The sequence below is a fragment of the Neomonachus schauinslandi genome, chromosome 4, assembly GCF_002201575.2.
Source record: "Neomonachus schauinslandi chromosome 4, ASM220157v2, whole genome shotgun sequence".
Classification (NCBI taxonomy): Eukaryota; Metazoa; Chordata; class Mammalia; order Carnivora; family Phocidae; genus Neomonachus; species Neomonachus schauinslandi.
In genome coordinates this window covers 89,850,602-89,873,268 of record NC_058406.1, presented here as the reverse complement: position 1 = coordinate 89,873,268, position 22,667 = coordinate 89,850,602, and the positions used below count along the sequence as shown (strand labels likewise).

Below are 22,667 nucleotides of genomic sequence, written 5' to 3'. Positions count from 1 at the left end.
AAAATGGTTCTACTCTGGCAATGATGGAGTAACAGGAACCGGACTTTCCCTCCTGCTTTAAATAACTAGAACATTTTTACAGCACATGTAAAATAACAGTTTCATACACTGGACAACAGGCAGTACAGGACTGGTCCTGAGAGAAGGGAAATCAATGAAGAAAGCCCAAAGTGGTTTCCTTCAGGGTCCTTCCAGCCTGCATGGCAGGGAGAACCCCAACACAGCCAGGTGGTCTTTCTGAGTACAGGGGTCACTCTTTCTGAGCTCAGGGAGGCTGGGGGCTAGAATCTGTAGGTGAGGAAAACAGAAGGAGGGGCAGGTAAAAATAATGGCTGGAGAATTTCCAAACTTGAGGAAAACTGTAAACCACAGATCCAAGAAGCTCCATGAACCCCAAGCAGAATAAACACAAAGAAAAACACACCAAGGAACATCATAACCAAACTACTAAGAACCAGTGATAAAATCTTTAAAAATGGCCAGAGATGAAAGACAAATCACAGAGAGGAATAGAAGCAAATGAAAGCACTTTCTGTCAGAAACTAAATGTCTCAAAGGCAAGCAAGGAGGTGCAACCCTGCAACCTCTGTAGGCATCCCTGAGCTGGTCAGGCTGTACCCACTAGGCTTCAAGGGGATTACTGGGGATGTTCCTCCCCAGGTCTCTATTGCTTGTTGCTCTGTTCTCTTCATTCTCATGGGTTCACTTTCTTAACTAGGTATGTATGGTTCTTGTGCCTCTTCAGTGCCTGAGTAAATGATTCTAGTTTCATCTTGTGCTGCCAGTTTCTCTCTCAGAATAGGTCTGATGCTAACACATTCGTCTGTCTTCATCACACCAACTAGTGACGGAGAGCCTACGTATACAAGTATTATGCTGGGCACTTCACAATAACTCTGCAAGAGAGACCTTTAATTAGTGCATATTAAGTATTTGAGTGTTTACTGCATGTCAGATGTTGTTTTAGTCATTGGCATGTCTTACCTCACTTAATTTAAGCCTTATAACTCTTACGAGGTGGGTTCCTTTATCATCACTATTTTGTAGGTAAGGAGACTGAGGCAGAGAGAAGTGGGGTGACTTACTGAAGACACACAGCTGATACTTGGTGGAGCTTGGGACTGAACCCAGGGAGCCCAACTCCAGAGCCTGTGTCGTTAACCCCAGCAATAAGTCTTTTTGGTGGCAAGTAAGAGATGTAATTTGTCAGGATTATAGCCAAACTGGGTTATGATGGCTAAGCCAGGAATGGAATCCATGTCTGACTGCATGGCCTATTCTCTTTTCATCGTAATACACGATCTCTAACATTTCTCAGCCTTTCTGTGGCATGTGACATCTACTTCAACCCCTAATTATCACGTTAGGCTTTCATGCATTGGGTGATGATTCTTCTAACATTCATTTGGAAAGGGGGCGGGACTCAAAATTATGAATGCTTTTATATCCTAAGTTCTAGATTATCTCTCAAATAGAAATCATTTTTCCTTCCTTGGAATAACAACAACATATACAACCAGCATATACTGAGAGCTGTCCATGTGTTAGGCACTGTGTTAAATACTTTACATTAGTTATCTAATTTAATCCTCAGTAAAATCCTATGAGTTAGGTAATATTTATCACTCCCATTTTTCAGATGAGGAAAATAAGCCTTACAGAGGTTAATAACATCAGTAAAGCAGATAGGGGTGGGAAGTCTGACTTGGACCCTGAGCAGTCTGAAATGAGAGTAGTGATAGCTTGTGTCTTTGAGCATTTCCTATTTTGGTTCCTTTTGGTTGGAACTGTATTGTTTGCGGTTCTACCTAAATTGATAATTGCTAGAGCTTACTGAGTATATTATGTCATTTACTCTTTAAATCAATCCCATGATTACCCCCACTTTTCAATGGGGGTAACTAAAATTCCATTGAGATTAAAAGATTTATCAAGGCCCCAAAAGTGGTCTGGCTAGGATATGAACCCAAACTCTTTAACTCAAAAACACATGTTCTCTCGACGGTACTTATCACTGTCCTCACAGATGCCTCTCCTAGTCTCTCCTTGCTCCAATCTCCCCCGACCCACCCAACCCACTACAAATTATGGCTAGTTTTCTAAAATGCCCATCTGATAGATCACTTTCCTGCAAAGAATGATCAAACTGTACACATGATAAAAAAAAGATAATAGACTCTTTGTTATGGTGATAGAGGCCATTTACAACCTGGCTTTGAGACTGCTGCCAACCTCATGTCCCACAGCTTCCTTCCCATGCCCCCTCTTCAGGAGTACCTGTTCGCTGGCAACTCCCTAAATAGGTCAGGTTATTCACAGGCCAGCAAGGTATGATAGTTAGTTATCACAAATGTGTTTAGACTCAAAGAGACAGTAGTTTGAATCTTGGTTTTATCACTTATTAGTTTTAAGGCTTTGGGCAAATTTCTTTGACCTCTTTGTTTTCTCTTTTTAAAAACTAATGATAGTACTTTGTGAGTACTGAAAGAGATAATGTAAGAACTGAATGAAACACATATGTGCCTGGTACATAAATAAATGCTCAGTAAGTGTTATCTATAATTATATATTTACTATTATATAATGATATAATTATTATACCTACAAGTTCATTCTATTTGAACCTATTACCAGGAATATTTGTCTTCCTCATATCCACCCGTTAACCTCCATTTACCTCTTAATTCTCTCCAAGACTCTGTTTTACAGGTGTCAACTTTCTAGGAGGTTTTCTCTGGTTGCAGACATCTATGCACATTTCCCTCCAAATTACACAATTCCCCCTATCTTTTTCTCTCAGTTTCCTCTACTTCTCTATATTACAGTACTTACTATACTGCTATAAATTTTAGTTTGTCTATCTCACCTGCTACAAAGAGACAGAGAATAAATATTTTAGGCTTCGTGGGCCATTGTGATCTCTACATACTACTTAACTCTGCTACTGGAGCATCAAAGCAGCCATAGGTAATACATAAATAGGTGCTGTTGTATTCCAATAAAATTATTTTTACAAAAATAGGCAGTGGGCCAACTTGGCTCACAGGCTGTAATCTGCCAACCCTAGGAACACAAGCTAGCTGAGGATGAGCTGGGTCTTTCTGCTTTGCATCCTTACCCATGACTTGGCCTAATAAATAGTTACTGAATTTAATGAATGGATAAGTCAGGGAGAGGTAATGAAAACTATAAATTGTGCTTACATCCTCTAAAATCCCCAGTTCAAATGAACTATTTCCTCATAGTCTCTTTGAATGTCCCTCTCTTACCTACCTATCACATCTGATTGTAGGTATTTACTGTTATGCTTAGTATCTTTTGGACCCTGCGATGTGCTGGACACATAGGAGGTACTCAATAAGACTAGTACTGGTGGAACAAATGAATGAGACATTCTTTGAGGTTGTGAGCATTAGAGAATAAAATAACTGTCTCGGACCAAGGAGGGCTCCCTAACACAACTCTGACTTACCCTGGAACTCTACATAAATATTACGTGGAAATACTGAGTATCGGGGGTGCACATCAGGGCAGAGATCAGAATTCCTCAAGTGTTCTGAGCATCAGTGCTCATGACTATTTGCTGCAGGGCTGGGAATCTGAATGGTAAGTCTGGCAAAGAAAAGTGCCTTTTCTTCATCTGAATCTGAGTAACTCCCAAAATGATGTTTGGTTTTTCTGAGCTGTTCTTAGTATGTAGGTTAGACTCTTGTAGGGTCGAGAAGAGGGGAGTACAAAAAAGGTTAATACTAAGTGTTTGCTGCTGAGTGGCTGTGTAACTGCTCACAACAGACAAGATCACTGACTGAAAGGTAATTCTGCTTTGCTCTTTCTAAAATATCAGGCTATGAACTTTTTTTTTTTTTTAAGATTTTACTTACTTGTCAGAGAGAGAGCAAGAGAGGATGAGTACAAAAGCAGGGGGAGCAGCAGAGGGAGAGCGGGAAGCAGGCTCCCCGTGGAGCAGGGAGCCTCACATGGGACTTGATCCCAGGACCCTGGGATTGTGACCCGAGCCGAAGGCAAATGCTTAACCAACTGAGCCACCTAGGCGCCCCCTAAGAACTCTTTTCTAAACATCCCTTTTCATTGCATCTTGCCCAATGCTCTTCTGGTCCTCTACTAATACATTCTAAAAACACACTTAAGAAAATCAACTAATAGGGGCGCCTGGGTGGCTCAGTCGTTAAGCGTCTGCCTTTGGCTCAGGTCATGATCTCAGGGTCCTGGGATCGAGCCCTGCATTGGGCTCCCTGCTCGGCGGGAAGCCTGCTTCTCCCTCTCCCACTCCCCCTGCTTGTGTTCCCTCTTTTGCTGTGTCTCTGTCAAATGAATAAAATCTTAAAAAAAAAAAAAAGAAAATCAACAAATAAACTTATAAAACAATTTCAAACATACTCAAGGAAAACTCAGAGCTGTAATTCTTCTCATGGAAGCACTGTATGTGTTTTCTAACCTCAGTCTAATACAAACTTTGTACCCTTCATCTTCCACTCAAGAACATTTAAAAGAAAAAGGCAGTTTATTCTTTAAGAGACTGTCTGGACTACATACCTATTTGGAAGATGATGGCTGCCAAAGGTCGTACTTCCCCCAGGACCCACAAATAACCTCAGGCCTTCTTCTGCAATTCACATTTAAAATACTTGTTATAGGTACACTTACTAGATTGTCGTCAAATAATATTCCTATTGTACTCCATTTATATTTTACATTTCAGTTTTATTAAAGAAATAAAAAACTTAAAAAACTGCACGCATGTTTTCAAACAGGCAATTTAGAAGATATCCTCATAGTTATTTCTCATCAACTTCCCTAAAGCTATTTTTCTTTAAAACTGAGTAAAGAAGACATCTCTTCCTATAAATTTCCACAAGTAAGGTTTAATTATTTCTCTTTACAACCAGTTACATGGTAAAACTAAGTCCACTGCTCTCTATTCACACCAGCATGGATAATTATACCTTTCAAACTGGTGGCATGTAAATTTTCAGCCTCAGTGAAAATGTTGAGGAAGGAATAAAGGATTCTATTATTCACTATCATCTCAAGATCACCACCAAACCCTCCAAATTACACAGTGATGTGAAGTACTAGTGTCCAGTTATGTCAAAACAGACGTAGACATCGTCCATAAGGTATATAAACATGGTGGACGTTGAAGCATACACAATAAAACCTCTCATCAAAATTGATGTTTTTAAACTCAGGTTCATTCTTTTCCCAATTTAATATCCATTCCTGGAAATAAATGAGCTACAAAGTTATCTTCAGATTTTCATGGGCAATGAAATTCATTTTATCGACGTGCAACAGTCAGGGTGATGTAGGGCCCCTTCCCTGTTGAGCACACGGACTACACGGACCTGGGTTGCAGACATCTATGCACATTTAATATTACCCATATACCTTCGGCACTGGAATCAAGGCTGAAGTCTTGACTCTGTAGGATTTTCTCCACAATATCATCTGCGTCCACTCTGGTGTCATCGACTCGCTTCAGCTGAGATTCTACAGAATCTTGCTTCACTGGGCATCTTGGAAAATAATTAAAAAAAATTTTCCCCCTCCTTTTTCTTATGAGAACAAAGTTGTTTTTTTTTCTCCCCATTTAAACACAGACTGAAAGGATACCTGGTGAGCAGTTCCGAAGCAGTATCTTCTTTGCTGGCTGGATCAAGGTTTGGTTCGGCTGTTTTTGGCTCAATTTCATCACACGGCTCTAGAATGCTTTCAATTCCCGTTGATGTGCTTCCCACTGAGGTGTTTCTCCTGTGACAGAGCTCAGAGAAACTGGATGACCGGGAGTGGCACGAGCTATACCCTGTCAGAGAAAAGCGCTCTGGATAAAACACTAACATCATATACACTGCAATCAAGCGTTCTTCTTCCACACCCCAGCAATTTCAATTAATCCTTTAGAGCAATAAATATCTAAGGATTTCAACCTCACTGTTAGCCTCTACCTGATACTTTGGACTGCTGGCTTGCATAGCTTGATGTTCTAGAATGTCCACAGGCACCAAGTTCATCTGGAACAGAGGCACTCTTTGCTGAAAGATCTGCAATGTCATAACACAGTGTTACTATGACTGCCGACAAGTCAATGGTCAATTTGTATTCTCATCTGCAGATTTTGTAAACTGCCAAGTTCATTATCAAGAAAAATTAGTTACAAAGTGAAAGAGACCCTTTTAAATTGGTACAATGTCAACTGCATTGCAAGAAATACAAAAAACTTAGTTTATTGAATAGTTTTTTTCATAAGATTTAACAGCACTCTCTTAAATAAAACCATTTCAGCTTTGACATTCAGTATTTCTCTAATAAAAGTGAGTCAGATGTATTCTTATACTCACAAAATATCCAGGTTTTTGTGTGCTTTCTGAGGAAATCTTTTGCTCTCAAAAAATCCATCACAGCAGTAAACTAAAGAGCACTCCGTTACTTTAATGTTAGTATTGCTAATGCTAGGCTTTAATTTGGGCAAATGTCTGTGGTTTAAATCAACACAGCATGGAATGTAGCAGTGAGAATACAAGTTCTCAGGAATTGATTATAGTATTCAGTTTCAAAGTAAATGTACAAAAAAACCCCCCAAAAAACTCAAAACAAAACCCAAAAAACCCCAAACCAAAAAAACCAACCCAGGGTCAAAGCCATTTCTAGCCATTCCCTGATAATATGCATATTCCAGATGCCAATTATATATTTCCAGAACCAGGTTCCTCAGAATGCAAAACTGTGGTGATTTTCATTAGTGTGAAATATTTGGAAACTAGAACTGTTTTTCACTTAGAGGCAAAAGGAAACCAACTGAGTAACACAGCAATTATAGCAGCAGGTCTATAGATGATATTGGATGCAGCTGGACCAAGGAATGCTGCCCAACAAGGAGGCTACTGGAGTGACCTGGCCCTTCTGCAAAGGTTTCTCACTTCTGGATGGGCCACAAGATAGGAATCCAAACCAGCAACCCTGGGCCTGCTTTACAGTGGTTCTAAACAACAAAAATGAGCTACAGCAAGATCGAAACCCAAAGTGCTAGTTCATATCAGGAATTATATAGGACTAACCTTTTATTCTGAGAATTGGCTCAGATTTTAATTCATTTATCTATTGGTTTTCAAAATGTATTCATTCAATAATTATTTATTAAGCTCTTACCAAGTCAGGTGCCCAGTAGTATATAAGATAAAGGGAGTACAGGGGCGCCTGGGTGGCTCAGTTGGTTAAGCCACTGCCTTTGGCTCAGGTCATGATCCTGGACTCCCGGGATCGAGGCCCGCATCAGGCTCCCTGCTCAGCAGGGAGTCTGCTTCTCCCTCTGACCCTCCCTCCTCTCATGTGCTCTCTCTATCTCATTCTCTCTCTCAAATAAATAAAATCTTAAAAAAAAAGATAAAGGGAGTACAAAATAAATGCTCAGAGTTTAGAGGTAGAAGTGGTTATAATACAATGTGGCAAGCACTGAGAAAGTGTTACTAAGAGCTTGGAAGGATAAGTACATCTAACACTACCTGGTAGTGGGGGCAAGACTCCATAGAGGAGGCTACCTCGAGGTCTTTTTTTAAATTTATTTTTATGTTTTAAATATTTTATTTATTTATTTGACAGAGAGAGACAGCAAGAGAGGGAACATAAGCAGGGGGAGTGGGAGAGGGAGAAGCAGTCTTCCCGCTGAGCAGGGAGCCTGATGTGGGGCTCGATCCCAGAACCCTGGGATGGTGACCTGGGCTGAAGGCAGATGCTTAACGACTGAGCCACCCAAGCGCCCCCCCCCCTTTTAAAAAGATTTTATTTATTTATTTGACAGAGAGAGAGACAGTGAGAGAGGGAACACAAGCAGGGGGAGTGGGAGAGGGAGAAGCAGGCTTCCTGCTGAGCAGGGAGCCCGATCCCAGCATCCTGGGATCATGACCTGAGCTGAAGAAGGCAGATGCTTAACAACTGAGCCACCCAGGTGCCCCTACCTCGAGGTCTTTAAGCACGTATAGCAACTCCTTGGCGAGACTTGGTGGGGAAAAGCATGCCTCATTTGCAGAGAGCAGACAGCTTGGTGCAGTCAGAACACTGGGTAGTTGGGCAGATATGACTGAAGGGAAAAGAGAGATGAACAGATGCCTGGTTGTGAGGGACTTTCTATGGGTTTAAAGAAGGAAATAATTCACTGGCTTTAAGCAAAGGTGTGATGTGACTAATCTACATCCAGGCCCCAGGAAGGACAGGGCGTGGAGGAGTGAAGGTTTTCACAAGAACCCAGCTGAGAGAGAGAGGTGGTTCGCGGGCACGAGCAGCAGGGCTTGACTGGCGAGTACTCGAGTGCGCAAGGATAAATGAGACAGAAGATGCAGGAGGAAGGGCTGGGAAGACTTGTGCCAGGTGTGGGGACTCTGAGGACGCCAGGTCACCATGCAGTGGATTGCTCCTGTGCCCCTGGCCTTACGCTGGAGGTACAAAGACAAGTAAGACCTGATCTGGAAGAACTTGGAGTATGGCTGAGGAGAAACAAGCATTTCAGTAGAACAGGGAACATGAAGTGGACCTTCCCAGAAAGCATTTGGAAATGTGCACCTGGAGTTTAGGAGGGAGGTCTGGAGGCAACACAGATTTGTAAACCTTAGTGTTCGATTCATATTTACATGATCACATTTACATGAATGTGACAGTTAAATCCAAGGGTATAGAGTATATTGCCCAGGGACGGTGAGTAGAGGGAACTGAACTCTGGAACATCAGTATTTAAGAGGAAGGTGGGAGAAGACGAAGAGCCTCCAAGAAGCTAGAGAAGGAAAGGTCAGAGAGGTGGGAGCCAAGGGAAAAGAAGGCTTCAAGAAAGAGTAAATGGCCAAGTCAGGTGAGAGCAGAAAAAACACCCACAGGATTTGTCAGTCATGTTACTGGAGACATAATCAAGACAGGGCAGAAACCAGAAGCCAGGTGTCACATGTGTTTAGGAATAAATGCACAGTATTCTTCCTAGAAGTTTGGCTCTAAAAGGCGTGAAAGAGGGAAGGGGAAGGGGGGAGAAGCAGGGAAGGGGAGGCTGCAGGAAGAAGAGCATGAACCCACAGAAGAGCAGTAGACGGAGGATGTAGGACCAGTGAGTTTTTTTTAAAAATAAAGAATTCAGAATATTTAAATACCAAAGAGAAGGAGCTAATGGAAAGTTTAAAAGTATGCAAAGGATTGATCCTAAATCATGAGAACTGTAGTCCTTATTATCAACAAGAAACCTTACCTTTGCATATCTAGAAAGGTGATGAAAATGTTAATCCCATCACTACACCTTTCTTTTCATTCTTTCAAATAATAACCTCCCTCACAAGAAAGAAAAGAAGAGAAGAAAGGAAGCTCCGGAAGTCTTTTTTCTTCAGCCAGTTTAACATTTTCCCCACCCTGCTTTCAACCCCTGGAGCAGATTCTGACTGTGGCTGGGAGTCTGTCCAGAGAAGCAGCATCCGTGTCACCTGGGAACTCAATAATGCAATTTTTAGGCCCCAACCCCGATCCACCCAATCAGAACCTCCGGCTGCAGGTTTAACAAGCCCACCAGGTGACTCTGATGTACACTCATGTTTGGGCACCACTGACAGAGGAAAGTGATCCAGGGAGGAGAAGCAACACCTGACAGGTTGCTGGGCATGTGGAATAGGCAAACTCCTGCCGAAGTACACAATTGGGGGGGGGCGGTGTGTCACTGCAACGTTTAGCTCTTAATCTGTCAGGGCAATCTGTTTCAGACAAATGAAGCACTGGCTTAACCAAAAACTGTGTAATTAAAACTCCGCTGATAATTATTGGCCCATTTCATCAAGCCATCTACCCAAAGAATTTTAAATCTGGGTGGGACTTTGGGAATCTTTTAGGATGTCAAGTAGTACAAACGAAAAAACGAGTACGCCACACACACCCGTACCTGCTATTCCAAGATGGATTTTGAGAGTCTCTCCACCTTTTCTGTCTTCTTCCAGAGATTCAGATTCACCAGCAATTGGTATAGACATCGATGTAGAAGGAGGCCTATAAATAAGTATTTCTAAGGATCAGAACTTGATTGATGGGTGAATCTGAAAGCTTGAAATAGTGTTAAAGACTGGATGTGGGGTCAGTATACAGCCTTAGTAAAGGTGCGTGCTTAATGTTACCTCTGAGGGTGAGCGTAACAAAAATCAACAAATACTGTACGAGCTTCCTCAAAACTGGAATAGGATTCATGGGGGGGGGAAAAGGATTTTTACTCAACAGAAAATGTGAGACCAGAAAGGGCACTGCCTTCACGGAGTGTGGGAAAGAGAGAGAGGCTCTGTCCGTGTGTCCCCGGCACCATCAGTGGAGGATGCTTCAGCCGTCAACTCTCAGACGATGCAGGGAGACAGAGGGGGTGCATTAAGCCCCTTGGTGCCCGAGGTTGTGAGGCTGTATCATGCTTCCTGCTCCAGTGCCTAAGCTCTCTTGTTGGCTCTACTAACGTCTTATAAACGGTACCCATGGTTCTCTGTAAACAGTTCACCTGCCCCAGGGGGAGTCTGTAAAGAACTCCAGTTGTTTAGATTTGCTTTTTGGGCTGGATTCTCTGGGGTAGGTGATGGGCATATTTTCATTGGCTAATTCAAGGCTCCTCTCTCCATGTGGAGGCTGTGAAGCAGGGAGGGGCAAGTCTGAGTTCTAACAAGAATCTTTTTTTTTTTTAAATAAAACATCCCTAACCTATTAAGGTTGATAGTCTAGAAAAAAAAAAAACCAACAACACATCCTCCTAGAGACTATCCCTTGGTGACCTGAGGTAAAATAGGAAGGTGGCTGAAGGGACAGTGAAACTGACCCACTATATGGCAATTCTTTTTGTTATTTTGTATTCATTGAAATTCAAAACGCACTAGCAAAGTACCTCCAAAATAAAGATCACTAAAATAAACTAGAAAAGTATTTCCAAAATAAAGATGACCAAAAATTAGTTAGCCTGAGTATATTAGTTACCTCTTGTTGCTGTAACACATTACCACAAACTTAGAGACTTAACACAAATTTATTATCTTACATTTCTGTAGGTTAAAGGTCTGACATATGTTCCACTGGACTAAAATCAAGGTGCTGGCAGGACCACATTCCTCCCTGGAGGCTTTGGGGGAGAATCTCTTCTCTTGTGTTTTCCAGCTTCCAGAGACCACCTGCATTCCTTAGCTCATGGCTCCTTCCTCCATCTTCAAAGCCAGAAAGGTCCCATCTCTCTCTAACTGTCCTGTATTTCACATTTCCCTCTGACCCTGATACTCTTCCAATTACCTTTTCCCTTGAATTATACCTCTTCCCTTTAAGGACCCTTGGGATTATATTGGGTCCATGTGGAGAACCCAGAATAATCTCCTTATTTTAGGTCAGCAGATTAGTACCTTATTCTCCTTTGCCATTTAACCCAACATATTCATAGGTTCTGGGGATTAAAACGTAGACATCTTGGGTGGGGGGCTAATGCCACACATTAAAATACACCACAGTTTAATATTTTCGTGACAGTTCCATAATTGTCATTCAGCTGCCTTAATCTACAGAATTTATCTTTTTAATCTATATAAAACATTAAACTGGCCAGATGCAACAGTAACAAAAAAAATGTAAAGCAATATAAAACAAATTGTACACTTCAAAGTAGTGGTTATTAGTGTGTGCATGTTCATATATGTACATATAAAACTATACATGTACACACGTGTAAATGTGAATATATTGTGTGTGTACATATGCTATGTGGTAATTCTTAAATTCTTACTATATTATCTCAATAGAATCCTCAGGCTGTTCAGGTCCTTGAACAGACATTTAAGATTACCATTAAACCTATTTAATTTATAGATTATTTCTATCATATGATCTCCTAAATTCCAAAACTGCACATCCTGTTGGGATATTTTTTTTTTTTAAATCTATCATCTGGGCGTGCCTGGGTGGCTCAGTCGGTTAAGGGGCTGCCTTCGGCTCAGGTCATGATCCCAGGGTCCTGGGATCGAGTCCCGCATCGGGCTCCCCGCTCTGCAGGGAGCCTGCTTCTCCCTCTCCCTCTGCCTACTTGTGTTCTCTCTCTATCTCTCTGTCAAATAAAAAAAAAAAAAATCTATCATCTGGGCGCCTGAGTGGCTCAGTTGGTTAAGCCATTGCCTTCGGCTCAGGTCATGATCCTGGAGTCCCGGGATCGAGTCCCACATCAGGCTCCCTGCTCAGCAGGGAGTCTGCTTCTCCCTCTGACCCTCCTCCCTCTCATGTTCTCTGTCTCTCATTCTCTCTCTCGCAAATAAATAAAATCTTAAAAAAAAAAATCTATCATCTGTCAATCTATCTATCTTATCTATCTAGAACATGAATAGGGGTGGGGTGGGGGAGGGGCAGAGGGAGAGAGAATCTTACGTAGGCTCCACACCCAGCGCAAGCCCAACATGGGGCTTGATCTGAGATCAAGGACCCTGAGATCATCACCTGAGCCCAAATCAAGAGTTGGATGCTTAACTGACTGAGCCACCCAGGCACCCCCTATTGGGGATACTTTCAAGTATGTGTCCTGCAAGTACACTGAGGTCAATATATCCCCAACCAAAGCCATCTTCTTTTTCCCAAATCTGCTTTCTTCTTGTATTCCCCAACTCTGAATGCCATCATGGTCCATAAAGTAACCAAAACCAGAATCCTAGATGCTGCCTCTGGGTCCTCCCTACTTGCATTTCTCCATATCCAATCAATTTCCAAATCACACAGATTCTCTCATATTTTTCCTATTCATCATCTCTTCTCAGCCTCCACTAATTACTTCAGTTTGGTCTTCTTTGTACCTTATGACCACAAGAGTCTCCTCGCTAGTCGGCCTCCCTCTATCCGTGCTATTTTCACTGTGGTCCTTCTGAAGTGTGCATGTGAACATGTTATTCCTTGATTTAAAACACTTCCACAGCTCCTTCCAGATAAAGCTCAAACTCCTTAGAATGGTAATACCAAGGCCTTTTGCAGTCTGTCCTAGACCTACCTCTTCAATTACCAAAGGCTGGATTTTTAAATAATGTAAAATAATAGTGGAAAAAAAACCCCCATGCATTCAATATTCCATAAGAAAAAGTAATATGCAAAACAAATACACTTACAAAGAATGGAGCCTACAGTCACAGTCATTAATCATTGATCATGACCCATGCCGGCCTGTCCTTTTTCATACCAGGTCCTTTGTTCTTCTTTCACAGGTGGCCTGATTACAGTGTCTCCATCCCTCCACCTTTCAGACCCGTTCTCCAGCCTTCAGAGCTCCTGGCCTGTGGCCTCTTCCCTTCCCCCCACCTCAGTCTCCCTCGGGCTCCACCCTTTTCCTGCGTAGCCTGACTTCAGGGCCATAACCCTTTTAGCAATACCTTCAGTTTGGCACCCCTTGTTCTGTAGTCTCCAAAACCTTGAAGAGCCCCAACCCTGGATAATTTTAGCCTTCTTCATGAACTGCTCAAACACTGGGGCAACTAAGCATTATGGAGAAAATTCACTAACGATGGGGAATGAATGATATTAAGGCAAATTTACAATCTAAAATCTTAGCTGGGCCTTGGCAGCTCTCCTGTCTCCCTAGACAACTCAGTCATGTTGAATAAATAATCACTGAGTGCTTAGTAGTGTCAGTTTTTATTCTGTTACCCCTTTTTATTCTGAAAATGTTTTCGTATCCCTTATCAGAAATTGTGTAATATAGCTCAATTACAGAATGAAAGAGATGAAATTTTAATTTCACAGTAATGTTTAGAGTATGTGAAAAATAACCTAAAATGACAATACCACCTACTTGGTATTCATGCCCTGTAACAATGCCATAAACACAAGCAAGTCATTTTCTTTTCCTAGAGTGTCTTTACCTACCTCCTCTGCTTCGTAATTTCCTATGCATCCTCTAAAAATTAGCTCAGTGTCACCCCCTCTCACCCCCCACCCCCCACCCAGGGAAGACTTTCCTGGCTTTTAAGAAAAAATAGTTAGGGACTCTCCTCTATGCCTTGAGAGCATCATATGTTCTGTGTCTATCTCCCAAATAAACAGTGAATCCTTCAGAGCAGGGGCTGGTCTTAATTTAGTTTGGTAAATGTTAGCACATGGTACACGATCAATGCATATGTACTGAATAAATGAGTGAATCTTGAATCTTGGGACCCTGGACAAATTAGTTCCTTAACCTCTGAGCCTCAAGGTCCTCACTTAAAAAATATGGATAATGCATCACAGAGTTGTTTCAAGAATTAAATTGGGAGACAGTAATAGTCACTAAGTCATTTTGACAAATCGTAATTTCCTTCCTTCTGGAATATGAATGCTCCAGAGCCCCAGCTACCCAAGAGGATTACATCATCCCTAGATCTGCGTTACCACCAAATTGTCAGGTGCCAGTGTAGCATATAATTTTTCTCTTGAAATATTCTTTTCCTGTATTAGTACTAGTGGTTGGCTTTCTTTTCAGCCAGTTTCATTCTTTTACAAGAGTTGGTGGCTATTTGATGAGTTGCAGAGAACTACAAAACAGAGTTCAGGGCAGGTAGTTAGGAGCCTGACTTACCAGCCGTCTTAAGCATAAATACAGGCTTATGGTATGACATTTTGTCTTTCAGAAAAATCATACAAGCCATGTTACAGATCCTCTGCTCATAAAATACCAAGCTAGAATTTAAAGCTGAGAATGCCAAAGATCTGCTATATTCTTGTTAGTTTCTCTAGTAGGTTTTTAAAAACTTTATATCATGAAAAATTCAAAGATAGACAAAAGCAAAGAGAATAGTAGAATGAACCTCCCCAGCAGTTAGTTACATACATCTAGGTCTTACAAATAGTCATGTCACTCAATTGCTTTGTGCCTTAGTTTCCTCATCTGTAAGATGAGAACTTGGATTATATAATACTTTTAAAACTGGCTTTGTGAAGCTCCCTTAGAGACTTCAGGGGTACTAAGGTACTCTACCTTTTTGCCCCTCAATAGAAGAATGTGATATACTGGGAGTCATCATACATTTAAGCAGAAGGACTTTGTGGCTAAATATTCTGAAAAAAAAAAATCACTGGACTAGACAACCTCCAACATTCTTTTCAGCTCTAAAGCATTGTGATTTTACATTTCTAATATATATTGAAATACAACCTAATAAAAATAATTTACTTTTTCCATCAGTCATTTAAACGCTTTCCTATTCAGTCTATATTCAGCATGTGCAAGTGCATGGATGTGTCAGGGCTGCCCCTTTTCCACTGATACGTGTACAATTTCAGATATTCAGAGAAAAGAGAAAATAAATATTGGGGGTTTGTTTTTCCCAAGAAATACTTTTATGTATCTCGGGATTAGGTAAGGTCTGCTTATTCTAATGAGTTATAAACATCTTTCTCTATAAGTGTAAACTCTAGACTGTCAGATTTACATTCCTGGAGATAATATAGAACATAAGATGATCTATTTTTGAGCTCTTTAGTATTTGAGTTGCACAAATAGATAAAATGGTAGAGAAAGGGCCAGAAAGGGAATATTCATAAGTTCACGAGAAGGAATGATGAATTCCTTTTCTTCTACTTAGTTTTGCTGCTCATTTTCTCATTTCACCCTAAGCTGATTCCACTAGAAAAATATTGTTACCTAAGAAGCCAAATACAGTATAGCAAAAATGGTTTAGTCCTAAGAGAGCAGGATGTAAAGAAATAAGCCAGGAAATTATGGTTTGAGAGATGACAACACAGGAAGGGTAAGTTATAGTAAAACGCATAGTTTAATCAATAATTCATTTTTACAAAAATATGTATTTTCATCTTTACAAAACACTGTAAATAGGGAACTATATGGACACTGCTATTAAAATTTTTAAAAAAAATTTATTTTAGGGGCGCCTGGGTGGCTCAGTCGGTTAAGCGACTGCCTTCGGCTCGGGTCGTGATCCCAGGGTCCTGGGATCGAGCCCCGCATCGGGCTCCCTGCTCCACGGGAAGCCTGCTTCTCCCTCTCCCACTCCCCCTGCTTGTGTTCCCTCTCTTGCTGTCTCTCTCTCTGTCAAATAAATAAATAAATAATCTTTAAAAAAAAAATTTATTTTAGAGTGAGAGAGAGTGCAGTGGGAGGGGCAGAGGGAGAGGGAAAGAGATAATCTTTTTTTTTTTTAAAGATTTTATTTATTTATTTGAGAGAGAGAATGAGAGAGAGAGAGCACATGAGAGCGGGGAGGGTCAGAGGGAGAAGCAGACCCCCCGCTGAGCAGGGAGCCTGATGCGGGCCTCGATCCCGGGAGTCCAGGATCATGACCTGAGCCGAAGGCAGTCGCTTAACCAACTGAGCCACCCAGGCGCCCCGGGAAAGAGATAATCTTAAGGAGACTCCCTGCTGAGCGCAGAGCCTGACACGGGGCTCAATCCCACCACCCTGAGATCATGACCTGAGACAAAATCAAGAGTTGGACACTCAACCAACTGAGCCACCCAGGCGCCCCTGGACATTACTCTTAAAAACATGAAGTTGATGCACAGGGAAATAATTAAGGTTTTCTTTTCTAAATATATTTTTTCTCAGATCTTTAAATAATATATAATTAACTTTCTTTTTCAATTGTCTTCAGGAATTGCCTTTGCCCATTCCATTCACTCTCCTATGCTCTGAGAGGACTTTTACACATCTTTCCTCAAACCCCCACCTCCATCTTTCCCATCCCCACTCTTCAGTGATCATCTTGTTTCCTATTTCACTAAGAAATCAGGAACAATTTGAAAATAACTTCTATTTGCATCCACTTTTCATATACCTGAATCTGAAGCCACATTCTCTGCCTCATTCCTCTTGACAATCCAAGGACACTGTCTAGCAACTGTCCTTTTTCTCTTCTGTACCACATCTCTCCTTCTCTCTTGAACCATTCATATCAGTACACAAATATACTGAACTATCTCCCATCTTAAAACAATCCCAGGGGTGCCTGGGTGGCTCGGTCGTTAAGTGTCTGCCTTCGGCTCAGGTCATGGTCCCAGGGTCCTGAGGTCGAGCCCCGCATCGGGCTCCCTGCTCCGCGGGAAGCCTGCTTCTCCCTCTCCCACTCTCCCTGCTTGTGTTCCCTCTCTCAGTATGTCTCTCTCTGTCAAATAAATAAAATCTTTAAGAAAAAAAAAAAAAAACAATCCCAAAGACCTGCCTTGACCCTGTATCCTCTTTTTATTTGTAACTCCATTTTCTGTTCCTATTTTTGCAGCAAAATTCCTCATGAGAATTGTTTATATTGTCTCCAATTTTTCTCCTCCCAAACCCTCTTTGACTCACTCCAGTAAGGCTGCAGGCTCAGAGCATTCTACTGAAGTGCTTGTCAAAGGTACCAATGGTCTCTGTACTGCAGAGCCAAAGGTCAGTTCTCAGTCCTCATCTTCTGTGATCCACGTCCACGGTGTGGGGCAGAGCCGATTACTCTCTCCTTTTTGAAACACGTCCTTCACTTGGTTTTCAGGACGGTCCTCTCCTTTGGTTTCTTCCTCCTCTCTCACAGTTGTTCCTTTGCTGGTTCTTCCCTGTCTCCCCAGTCTCCAACACACTGGAGTGTCCCACCCCTCAGTCTTTTTATACTCACTCCCTCTGGGTCATTTAATCAAATGTCATGGCTTTAACTACTCTCTATGTGCTGAAGATGTCATGATTTCCAAATTTATATCTCCAGCCTGGGCCTCCTCTGTAGTGTCATATCCAACTGCCTACTTGAAGTGCCTGGCTGGATGTTAAATAGGGATCTCCAATGTAACATGTCCAACACCCAAGCTCCCAGCCCCCAACCTGTTCCTCTTAGAGGCTCTCTCATTTCTTTTCTTTTCTTTTTTTTTAAATTTATTTATTTGAGAGAGAGAATGAGAGAGAGCACATGAGAGGGGTTAGGGTCAGAGGGAGAAGCAGACTCCCTGCTGAGCAGGGAGCCCGATGTGGGACTCGATTCAGGGACTCCAGGATCATGACCTGAGCCGAAGGCAGTCGCTTAACCAACTGAGCCACCCCGGCGCCCCGCTCTCTCATTTCAATAAATGAGTTACTCAGGCCCTAAACCTTGGACTACTGAAATAGCCTCCTAACTCATCTACCTATTTCTGCCCTTGCTCCCGTCGTTGTTCCCACAAATTGTCTATTCTCTACCTAGCAGCCATAAGTCAGATAATTTTATTCCCCTGCTCTAAACCCTCTAGTAGCTTTTTTTTTTTGCCATTTTTTTATTTTTTTAAGATTTTATTTATTTTTTTGACAGAGAGAGACACAGCGAGAGAGGGAACACAAGCAGGGGGAGTGGGAGAGGGAGAGAGAGAAGCAGGCTTCCCGCTGAGCAGGGAGTCCGATGCGGGGCTCGATGCGGGGCTCGATCCCAGGACACTGGGATCATGACCTGAGCCGAAGGCAGACGCTTAACGACTGAGCCACCCAAGTGCCCCTCCCTCTAGTAGCTTTTTATTTCAGGTTGTAAGCGGCCGAGGAGACTTTTTTTTTTTTTTTTAGATTTTGTTTATTTGAGAGAGAGAGTGAGAGAGAGAAAGAGCACAAGAGGGGGGAGCGGGAGAGGGAGAAGCAGACTCCCTGATGAGCAGGGAGCCCGATGCGGGACTCGATCCCGGGACTCCAGGATCATGACCCGAGCCGAAGGCAGTCGCCTAACCAACTGAGCCACCCAGGCACCCAAGGAGACTCTTTACCATCTGATCCCATTTCCTATCCCCCTCTCCTCATTCTGTCTGGTCTAGACATACCGGTCTCCTGGCAGCCCCGTGGACATACCAAACACACTCCTCCCTGAAGGGCTTTGTCCCTGTTTCCTCTACCTCAAATGCTCTTTCTCTAAATACCTGCATGGTGCACTCCCCACTTCCTTCAGGTCTCTGCTCAAATACCATCTCTGCCAGGGAAGACTTTCATCTTGACTACTCTCTATAGAACAGTAAACTTTCTCCCCACCATGCCCTCCTACCCTGCATTATTTTTCTCCAAAGCACTCATCGCCATCTTTATATTATACATTAATTTCTTACTTGTTGTTTTCCTCTTAAGAATATACGCTCCAAGAGGTCAGGGACTTGGCCTATTTTTTTTTTTCACTGCTGTTTCTCTAGTGTCTAGAATAGGGCCTAGCACATGGTAAGGCACTTAACAGGTATTTGTTGAAGAAATGACTAAGTCCACAGAGATCAAATTCAAAAATTTAATTGTATAGTTTCACCCAAAACTTGAAGATGATGAAAGATCTACAGCTTAAACAATTTTAGAGTGTGGGGAGCTCGTTTGGCAAAGGGTTAATAGTCATTTCTATGTGGTCAGTCTCCTAGGAAAAGAACAGTTCCTTCACTCGTAAACACTACAAGTTATGAATATAAAAATTTAGACAAAAAAAAAATCACTATTATACTTTCAGATAAATAATTCATTTACTGAGCATCAACTTACGTTTTAAAACACGGGTCACCAGACATCAGCTGCATACTGATCAAAACCTGGGTATTAGAAAAAGAAATATGATTATAAAAGTTCCCTTGAGAGGAGAAGCCGTGTTCTGCTAATCCACGCATCCTCCACAGAACCTAGGCCAGTATTTCCTATTCAGAGATTACTCAATAAAGCGATTGCTGAATTGGGTTACATCCAGTATTAAATTGCTGCTTTACACAGACCATTTTTCAACATTCAAAACTTGGTAATGGCGAAAATCGGCGTGGGAAAGGTGGAAATGGAGAGCCAATGCTGTGATGGCCCCGTGGGTGTGCGCGGCTCGCCTGGTCTCCTGTATGTCTTTCCTCCCAGATTCCTGTGGTGCTGAAGCATCTGGAATGTTTCCCTCCAACGTGCCATGTTGACCCTTCCAGGGGGGGCCTGCAGTGGCTTGTGAGAGCAGAATGCTTCTGGGCTTTTTCCAGCTTCAGAACAGAATTTAAAGCTTTGCTAATGCTTTCTGAAATGCTGCTCTTCTCTACTTGCTCACGGTCTCTTTAAGACTCAACCATAGGATCTTGTTATGTTCTTCCGGGAATAATAACGGTAATAGCAGTAATAACGACAACATCAACAGTAATCGTGATTTGAGAATTATGTGCCAGGCGTAAGCTAAGTGTTGTAGACTGCATGATTTCATTTAGTGTTCAAAACTCCTAGGAGAGCCTGATACTTTCCTTTTAAGCTCAGGAGATGAAGTGATATTTTCAAGATCAGGTAGCTAATAAAGGGTAGAGCTGAGATCTGAAACTAGGACTGTGTAATACTGAAACTCATGGTCTTTATGAAGAAGAGAAAATTTATATATGTGCATATTTTCTACTAGTGGGTGACATGTATCCTAACAGAACCTCATTTCTTTCTTATTTCTTCACCCCCCTCCACTGCTGTTCCTCTGAGCGCTACACGAATTAAATGTGGGACCTGGGCCGGCTGTGCAGGCATCCTTATCCCTTCTGCTTTCATAGATCTCCACAGTCTGGTTTCTAACTATATCAAAACAGCACTCTTGAATACCCTGAATGTCTCAGAAGGGATGATGGCACATGCAGCTTTTAAGACATTGTGTGGGGAAGCAGAACAGAGAGAGTGGGATAGTGGTTGGAGGAGGTGAGAAGTGGTTTTTGTTTGTTTTAAATACAGTAGCTATGAGAGCTGTTTCTTCATATGTTAATGAGGATGATTCACTGGAGATAGAGATGATTAGGAGAAGGGACAGTCCAAGCTGCATAGCTCTTGATTAGTCAAGCTTTGGACTCTAGCACTTAAGAGGAAGGAGTGACTTCTGACAGGGAGAGGGACACTTCTTCATTGTAATGGGGGCAAAAGGGCTAACAGGGCTGGAGAGACAGGAAGAATTGTAAATTCTGCAACAGGAAGATGAGGGAATTTGAATTTAATGACTTCTGTTTTCTCCATAAAGGATAAAGTAAGACCACTAGCTGAGAACAAGGGTGGTGTGTGGCGATATGAGGAGAAAGAAGGTATAAAATAGAGTATTTGGAAACTGGGAAAGGATGCTTACAAAGGAAGTACAGTTGCTTGATGGTGGTGAGCAAGACTGTAGGAACAGCAGCTATATGGTGGTGTGATCTTCTCCAGCAACGTTCGGCAATTAGAGTGTAGGCCCAGAGAGGTCAGCTGAATTTAACTGGGGTCAGGGACTCGCCAGGGGACAGCAATGAGGGAGATGGGCAAAGCAGCAAGAAGTGTTTTTAAGCATAGGAGTATCGTGGATTCTGGAATCTAAGCTGGATAAAGAGGGCAGTGGAAGCAAGTGGAGCCTGGTAGAGAGTGAGAGAACAGTAAGGTGAAGGACAGCTAAGTGAGCAGGAGACTAAGAGGACTGGAAACATAAGAGACAGTAGTAGCAGAGGGGAATACTGTGGTGAAGTTTCTAGAGACAGAAAAGTCTAGAGTTTGGGGGGGAGGAACTGAGATGAAGAAAAAGAAAAGGGTTGCTGGAGAAGGGTAGTGTAAGGAACGGAGAGGCCTCAGGCACATAAAAGATTAGCTAGAGGGAGAGAATGCACAGAGAAGACAGTCCACAAGGACAGATCACCCACCAGATGGTGAAGCCACCAAAACATGGTGACAGAAGAGATGGAAAGAGAAACTGTGAGCTAGGAACTAAGTCACTGATGAGCAGGAGAGAGAAGGTAACTAGGTGGCCAGGAGATGATACAGCTCAGGCAGGGAGAGTGTGAGAGCTGAATGGTGTGATCTACAAAAGAGTAAGTTATGGGGTGTCTGAGTGGCTCAGTCAGTTGAGTGTCTGACTCTTGGTTTCAGCTCAGGTCATGATCTCAGGGCTCTGTGCTCAGTGAGGAGTCTGCTTGAGATTCTCTCTCTGTCCCTCCCCCCACTTGTGCGTGCACGCTCTTGTGCTCTAAAATTAAAAAAAAAAGAGTAAGTTCTTTGTAGGACCAAGTGGGAGAGATGGTGTGAAAGGATCAATGGGGAGCCAGAAGGAAACTACTCTAGGAGCTGGCCCTAAGGAATGGGGTGAGGATGGGGGAGTCTGAAATTAGAAAGTTATTTCAATTCCCAATGAAAACACTGTAATTCAGAGAAGGATTACCACTCTTCTTATGCTGCAAATATGAAGAAACTGAATTTAGTGGCCTGTTTGGGGTCAGTCTAAGAATGAACAGCACAGTCTGTTCCTTCTGAGTCTGGCGCTTAGACAGTACGGTAACATGAAAAGACCACTGACCACACAGCAGAAGATTCGCATTCTGGCCTCTGCTCTGCCCCCAATTACTTTAGTGAGACACTTAACCTGAGTCTCAGCTTCTTTATCTGGAATCTACCCCATCGACCCAACACTGTTTATGTCACACAGGTATATGCAAGTGCTCTGAAATTTTTTGTTATTTTACTGAAAACAAAGTTTGAAAACTGTAGGTATAGGATAACTCTTTGCTCCACTAACTTCTGACCACCCAGTTTTTATTCTGAATTATTTTCCTTTCCTTTTTTTTTTTTAAAGATTTTATTTATTTATTTGAGAGAGGGAATGAGAGCGAGAGAGAGCACACGAGGAGGGGGAGAAGCAGACTCCCCACCGAGCAGAGAGCCCAATGCGGGACTCGATCCCGGGACTCCAGGATCATGACCTGAGCCGAAGGCAGTCGCTCAACCAACTGAGCCACCCAGGCGCCCTATTTTCCTTTCCTATCATTAG

General features: G+C 42.4%; 1 protein-coding gene across 1 annotated transcript in view; it reads right to left on the bottom strand.

Moving 5' to 3' along the window:
- The window catches only part of FAM102B (family with sequence similarity 102 member B), an 81,637-nt gene that overhangs the window by 2,084 nt on the left and 56,886 nt on the right, over positions 1 to 22,667 (bottom strand). Inside the window, exons 5-10 of the mRNA XM_021690133.2 lie at positions 19,439 to 19,485; positions 9,920 to 10,023; positions 5,967 to 6,062; positions 5,635 to 5,824; positions 5,410 to 5,537; positions 4,555 to 4,624 (exon numbers count right to left, since the gene is read on the bottom strand). Of these exons, the coding sequence (XP_021545808.1) occupies positions 4,555 to 4,624; positions 5,410 to 5,537; positions 5,635 to 5,824; positions 5,967 to 6,062; positions 9,920 to 10,023; positions 19,439 to 19,485 (635 nt within the window). The remainder of the gene's footprint in view (positions 1 to 4,554; positions 4,625 to 5,409; positions 5,538 to 5,634; positions 5,825 to 5,966; positions 6,063 to 9,919; positions 10,024 to 19,438; positions 19,486 to 22,667) is intronic.